General features: G+C 37.4%; 2 protein-coding genes and 1 long non-coding RNA gene across 4 annotated transcripts in view; 1 reads left to right on the top strand and 2 right to left on the bottom strand.

The window, feature by feature from the left end:
* The window catches only part of ECM2 (extracellular matrix protein 2), a 35,506-nt gene extending 29,535 nt beyond the window's left edge, over nucleotides 1-5,971 (top strand). Inside the window, exon 10 of the mRNA XM_077773961.1 lies at nucleotides 4,840-5,971. Coding sequence (XP_077630087.1) covers nucleotides 4,840-5,008 — 169 coding nt within the window. The 3' untranslated portion in view covers nucleotides 5,009-5,971. The remainder of the gene's footprint in view (nucleotides 1-4,839) is intronic.
* The window catches only part of CENPP (centromere protein P), a 222,571-nt gene that overhangs the window by 71,385 nt on the left and 143,737 nt on the right, over nucleotides 1-7,449 (bottom strand). The gene's annotated exons all lie outside the window — the stretch shown is intronic.
* Nucleotides 1-7,449, bottom strand: part of LOC144239794 (uncharacterized) — a 62,437-nt gene that overhangs the window by 45,934 nt on the left and 9,054 nt on the right. The gene's annotated exons all lie outside the window — the stretch shown is intronic.

The raw sequence follows: 7,449 nt of genomic DNA, 5'->3' as shown, positions 1-7,449 counted from the left end.
GAGGTAAGATGAATGCTCTGTCCAATCAGAGCAAGAGGCTGGCTAAAAATTACTAATCATGTGAGCTGGCAGATGTTACCTAAACTTAACGTGGAGATCATTCTGCAGGATCTACAAATGCCAAATTGTCATACACCTTAAACTATCATGTCATTTGTTAATTCTACCTTTATGAAACTGGAAAAAAAAGATACATATGTATTAAATATGAATGGAAAGGACTATAAAATATATTAAAATGTTAACAGCAGCTGTCTCAGGAAAAAAAAGAAGTCAGTGCCTAAGTGTTTGCGTTTTATAGTTTTTGGCTTTCTCTCTTCCTCTGGAGAAACAATGTGAACTCATGGTTTTATATATTCAGAATGCTTTCATCAACTATAATTATTGTTCTTAAACTCCACTCCTTGGCCAGAGGTACCGCTCGGAGCTGGCTCCGTGTCCCTGGAGAGGCCTCTCCTGAGGTGGGCAGCGCTCCCATCCCCTGCTGTGCACCAGTGACAGCCTTCTCCCAGAGATGCCCAAGCTCCCCTCCATGGGAGCAGCACCCACACGCCCCAGGCTGGGGACCAGGCACCATCTTTTCTAAAGTGTCGTTACTGGTTCAAGGCTTGACGTGAACTGCCAGGAAATAGGTATTTTATAAAGAAAAAGAACAGAAGTTCATACTCGTGTTCCCAATTCAAATTTAACCACAGAGAGTATTGTTTTTGTTTTATTTTTTATTTATTTATTTTTTTAATGTTTTATTTATTTCTAGGAGAGAGAGACAGCGTGAGCAGGGGAGGGTCAGAGAGAGAGGGAGTCACAGACTGAAACAGGCTCCAGGCTCCAAGCTGGCAGTCAGCACAGAGCCCGACAAGGGGCCCAAACCCACAAACTGCGAGATCATGACCTAAGCGAAAGTCGGAAAGTCGGACGCTTAACCGACTAAGCCACCCAGGCACCCCTGTTTTTGTTTTAAATTTGTTCATCTTATACTGGGAATCTAGGTTCTCAACAATATTAACTAAGTCATTATCTTACAACATACAAACAATAGTTTCAAAGTGAGAACACCATTATTACAAGAACAAAACAAAAGTACTGACTTAAGTATACAGTGTTTTGGGAGCTCTATTTGTCTTTAGAATATGTTCCACAAAGGATGTGTAGCTGAAATATTGTGGCTTACTCTGTAACAATATTTCAACAACTTAATATTAAATATAAGGTCTTTGTTTTTGGTTTCAGAGAATTACTATTTTCTATTTGATTAATATTATTTTTACTATGTTAAACACTTACATAATTCCAGAGTTGAAACTGTGTAAGAAGGTATGTTAAGAGAAGTCTTTCTCTTATGCCTGTCCCTTATACTGTAGTCCATCATTCTGCTTATTAATTTTTTAAAATTAATTTGTAGTATTTCCTTCCAGTATTTTTTTGGCAAATACAAGCATACGTAGATACACATATTCCCCATACTCTTCCACAGTCACTATACAAATCATTACACAGAAAGGATTTTTCTGTTTTCTCTCTCTCTAGAGTGCCACTTGTTTTTTAATGTCTTATTTTGGAGAGGGGGGAGAGAGAGTGATAGAGTGAGCACAAGTGGGGGAGGGGCAGAGAGAGAGAGAGAGAGGGAGAGACAGACAGACAGACAGAGAGACAGAATCCGAAGCAGGCTCCAGGCTCTGAGCTGTCAGCACAGAGCCTGATATGGGGCCTGAACTCATGAACTGAGCTGAAGTCAGACGCTTAAGTGACTGAGCCATCTAGGTTCCCCTAGAGTGGTAACTTTTTTTTTTACTCTTTTTATTATTATCAATATAGCCTTACTATCATTCCTTATCAGTATATGGAGACTTTTTAAAATTCTTTTTACAACTGACCAGTATTCTATTATGTGGATACTTTATTTAATCAGTTCCTTATTGACAGATGTCTAACTGTTTCCATTCTTTTATTACTACAAATAGTGCCATAATGCATAACTTTGGACAGCAGTTTATATTTTTCCAGACTAATTCTGGGATAGGTTCCTAGAAGGGAGACTGCTGAGTGAAAGGGCAAAATGTGATCCTGCTAGGTACTGCCAAGTCCACCCTTGGGGCTGTGCTGTTCTGAATTCCCTCCAGTACTGTGTGATTCTGCACAGCCCCATTATCAGACCATGTTGATGAGCTTCTGAATTTTCTTTTTGTGAGGCAAATCTGGTTAAGTGGAGTGGTGTGCCAGGATATTTTCAACGTGCATTTCTCTTATCATGAATGAAACTAAGCATTTCTTCATGTTTATGTCATTTCATTTTTTTCTCCCAGTGAGCTGGTTACCAGGGCATTCCCCTCCCTCCCACCCCCGACTTTTTTCTGCATAGGTTTTTAGGAGGTCTCTGTTCATTGGCCCTAGATCTGTGATGTAAGTTGCAAAAGCTTTCTTCTAGTCTGCCATTTGTCTTTTAACTTTGCATTTTTAAAAGCTCTGTAGTGACTTTATTAACCTTTTCTTTTAGTGCTTCTGATTTTTGAGTCATAGGGCGATTTTTTTCCCCCATGCTCCTAGGGTATACTTTATTCTTCATTTTTCACATGTAGATCTTTGATATACTTAAAATTTTTTCTAGCATATAAGAAAAAGATCCAATTTTATTAAAACAATTTTTTTGGGGGGGTGCCTCAGTGGCTTAGTCAGTTACGTGTCCAACTTCGGCTCAGGTCATGATCTCACGGTTTGTGAGTTCGAGCCCCGTGTTAGGCTCTGTGCTGACAGCCAGCTTAGAGCCTGGAGCCTGTTTCAGATTCTGTCTCTCCCTCTTTCTCTGACCCTCCCTGCTCATGCTGTTTCTCTCTATCTCAGAAATAAATAAAACATTAAAAAAAAATTGGAGTGCCTGGGTGGCTTAGTCAGTTAAGCCTCCAACTTCAGTTCAGGTCATGATCTCACAGTTTGTGGGTTCATGCCTTGTCTCGGTCTCTGTGCTGACAGCTCAGAGCCTGGAGCCTGCTTCAGATTCTGTGTCTCCCTCTCTCTCTGACCCTCTCCCACTTGTACTTCGTCTCTCTCTCTCTCAAAAATAAGTAAATATTAAAAAAAATTTTTAAACAAAACAAATTTTAAGCAAATATAACTTGGAAATCATTTGTTTAATTAGATTACTTCCCTAAAAGTTTTATGATTTGTTGTTCTTCAAAATGATTAAGAATTCCTTGTAAAAACTATGCCATTTTTTGCTGNCTCTATCTCAGAAATAAATAAAACATTAAAAAAAAATTGGAGTGCCTGGGTGGCTTAGTCAGTTAAGCCTCCAACTTCAGTTCAGGTCATGATCTCACAGTTTGTGGGTTCATGCCTTGTCTCGGTCTCTGTGCTGACAGCTCAGAGCCTGGAGCCTGCTTCAGATTCTGTGTCTCCCTCTCTCTCTGACCCTCCCCCACTTGTACTTCGTCTCTCCCTCTCTCAAAAATAAGTAAATATTAAAAAAAAATTTTAAACAAAACAAATTTTAAGCAAATATAACTTGGAAATCATTTGTTTAATTAGATTACTTCCCTAAAAGTTTTATGATTTGTTGTTCTTCAAAATGATTAAGAATTCCTTGTAAAAACTATGCCATTTTTTGCTGTATACCCAACATTAGTCAGGAACCACTGACATGTAGACAAAAGCATATCCTGGGTAGTGAAAATGGATATCAAATAGCTTCTGGGGTCTGGCTGAGCTCACCAATACAACAATGTGAAACTAACTCTTTAATACCAGAATTGATCTCATAACTTCCAGCTTATTTTTGCTAAGTTATCAAAGACAACAACAAACTAATCTGCCAAACTGAGGGATACTGAATTACCCTGGAGCACCAGAAAGTTCTTCTCACAGAAATGAGTTGATTCTTCACGAGATGATTTCCTTCAAATAACTAGAACAACCAAGTTAGCATCTTTCCTAAGGCTCATTTTCCTTTCTGACAGATGTCCTAAAGGAATGTCCTCAAATTTCAAACCTATTACTTACGAGAGGCTATAACAGCATTTTTCATTTTGTGTGCATTAGTTTGTACCTTCATGAAACAAAACATTTGCCCACAGAATATGAGTAAATGTTAATAATGATATAAAGAAAACGGGCCGAAATAAAGGGTAGAATTTCAACATGTTTGTAAGTAGTACGTATGAACAGTTGGCCGGACTTCCACATTCCAAGGATATTTCTTTTTGTCAAATGCTCTGTATCTTCAACAAGAGCAAAACCCAGTCTGAATAAATAAAAAATAAAAAATAAAAAAATAAAAGCTTTGCTAAGTCAAAAAAAATAAAACAACTAAAAAAAAAAACCCAGTCTGAGATAAAAAATGTAAGGATAGTTTTGATCATAAAGAGGCATCCATTAGATATGACGGTCAATGCCAAGCCTTGTATTAATAGATCCAATATGTCTTTAAATGTGGCTATAAAGACTAAAGTTGTGGGCTGAGCTATAAAACACAAGACTGCAAGTACCATGAACACTCATGTAACTAATAAATGGAAACTCATTTGATCACTCAAATTTAATATTTTCCCACCAGTCCTTTTTGATATTCAGAACTCAAATTCTGGAAACAATTGAACGGACTTGCTTTCTTGTTTCCTTAACACATTTTTTTAATAAAAGTTATTTAGAAAATTATCCCTTCCCCCTCATGTTCCTTTATAGTTTTTGCTGAAATTCATTTATTTTCTGTCTTCAACCATGTTATACTCTCTGGTCCTTGAAGATAAAAAGCACCAAAACTTAAAAAAAATTATAAACTTTAACTAAGTCATATAAAGCTTAATACTGCTTGGACCATTTATGGTTTGTATATCTATTTTTCCTTAGGAATATTCTTCCAGAACAAATTTGCAATGCTGAAGAAGATGGTGATTCAACCCTGGAACATCTTCATCTTGAAAACAATTATATTAACACAAGAGAAATATCATCCTATGCATTTTCATGTATAAGATCATATTCAAGTATAGTTCTTAAACCACAAAATATCACATAATTCCAAGTTTTTATTCATCACTTACAAACTGTACTCCTGTATTTATCGCAGTAGTATCCGTCATCAATAAGTGAGACCCAACCCACAGAGAAACAACCAAAACACACACTGAGTTTAGTTTTCCAGCAGTCTTAGTGAGAATTCAGCTTCACACTATAGAAAAAAGCCCTCTCCTGCAACTTTCCTCAAGAGAACAAGAAGATGTTATTTGCTGCTGAATTAGATTGGGGAAATCTGGAGCAAAATAAGTATGTCCTTTACAACAAACCTGAGTATTGCTTTTAGCTAGGCTCTAAGTCCCTTTAAAAATTACATGTTAAGGTCCAAGACCAAGAAGTGTATGGCAGGAAAAAATAACAGGTGGAATTTATAAATTAATGTTCTGTTTATTATCCTGCTGTTAAAGTAATATATTAATTTTCTATAAGATCCTATGCTACAATTATTGGTATAATTATGCTTAGTGACTGGCTTTGCTTGGTTCCTTTTTTCATCCCACATATAAAATTAAAACACTCCTGTCATGTTAATTTCCTGGCTGTGAGGACTGGAGGGAGTATGGTTATATGCTGCCTATTAACATTAGAGGAAGCTAGAAGAAGGGCATATGTGAATTCTATACTATTTTTGAAACTTTGCTGCAAAATCGAAAATTTCTGTGTCACTTTAAAAGATTTAACAGTATTTTAAGATCCTCATTATTCTTTATTCAAGATCAAAAGATTTTATGGAAAGTAGTGGACTTTGCTTAAAAATGTGTTCACTGTCCATAACGACAACCTTATAAACCTGAGGCTTACATTTTTGAAAATTTTTGGTCCAATGGTTACTGTTAGCAACTACCTTCTTTGAATGTGCTTGAAAGTGAACTTTTATTCAGTTCAGTTTAACATAAAGCTATTAGTATTTACTATGTACTGGAACCTACCAAACATATATAGTATTAAAATTTTTATTATGTAATGATCTTCTGTCTGTATATCTGGAATAATTTATAAAGGACACATACAGAAACTATGCTGACTTCTTTTGCTGCTCTCAGCTTTGTGTCTAGGAGCTCATATTCAGGTTACTCTAACTTTTCAAACTTCAGTGACCTAACCTTTCAGTAGCGGTCTTGCCACGTCGGGGAGCTCCCGGCCGCACTTAGAGAGCCATCGTGAAAAGCTCTGAAAAACATCTGGGAAGTGTGGTAAGCAGGTGAGTGTACTACTTATTACCAACCTTTCATATAAAATTGACAGCAATAGGCATATTCACCAAAGCTATTTCCTGAGTAACTTTCTCAGATATGAGTTTGATTTATCCTATTTGAGCTTATTTTTATTTCCTTAAAAAATATTTTTAAGTAATCTCTACAACCAATGTGGGGCTCAAACTTATGACCCTGAGATTAAGAGTCACAGGCTCCACCTACTGCCAGCCAGGTATCCCAAGCTAATTGTATTTCTAAGCCCTTCTTTCTAGGTACCCTCTCATACTAGTTAGGATTTTGAGATTATAACATGAACAAGAATAATATGATGAAGACTGTTAGAACCAAGGGAAGAGGCTTAAGCCAGGTGGCTAAGAGCAGAAGCTGAATCTTATGGAACAAAAAAGTTGAGATTTATAACCAGTTTAGGAAAGTAGGAGCATTGCTAATTTAAATTGGCCAAGTTGAGTAGAAGAGACAGATAAAAATAAGAATATACAGTTATTCATTCCTTTAACAGGAACCTTTAGGGAATGCTTCTTGCTGTGTGAACATAAATGCACTGGCATAAGCTGTTGAAAGCAGTCTAGGGAGCAAAGTTCAAGGTGAGTCAACAGAATTTGCATGCACCCTGGGACAATGCAGATGAACATTATGCCATTCCTGTACTTATTTCTCACTCTGACTTTAAGCTGTATTCCAGATGCTGTTGTAGACAGACAGGGATAAACAGAATTGGAGAGGTCTCTACTCTCTGGGAACATGGTGTGGTTGGGGAAATAAGGTGCAATGAATTCAGCAGAAAGGGTGGGGCTGTGGTGAAGCATGCTGGGGTCCTCAGCTCCCTCTGCCTGGGCCCAGGAGAGTGCAGGCCCCATGAGTCACAGTGGGGTGCTGCATCTCCCCCTGCCTGGCAGCCCTGGAGTGTCACAAGGCCCAGGCACACAGTCAGAGCCCACTGTGCAACTGGAACACCTTGACAGGAAGAGATTCTCTAGGAAGGCTGAAAATCAGAGCAACTGACGGAAGCGTTGCTCGCAAGTTGGAACACACTTTTATTTTTTATTTTATAACTTAAAATATAAAATATGTCTAGCAATGAACATGTTCAGCCTTGAAATTTTATCATGTGCTGGATAAGAAATTTTAATTCCATTAAAAAAGAGTGATAAATGTCCTTACGGCAAACATTCTTCATGATACAATGTTAAAAACAAACAGATGTTCTGGTTGGCTTCAGGAATAT

Source organism: Crocuta crocuta, unplaced genomic scaffold (genome assembly GCF_008692635.1).
Source record: "Crocuta crocuta isolate KB4526 unplaced genomic scaffold, BGI_CrCroc_1.0 scaffold866, whole genome shotgun sequence".
Lineage (NCBI taxonomy): Eukaryota > Metazoa > Chordata > Mammalia > Carnivora > Hyaenidae > Crocuta > Crocuta crocuta.
The sequence above is the reverse complement of the archived record's forward strand: the minus strand, read 5'-3'. Positions and strand labels throughout refer to the sequence as shown.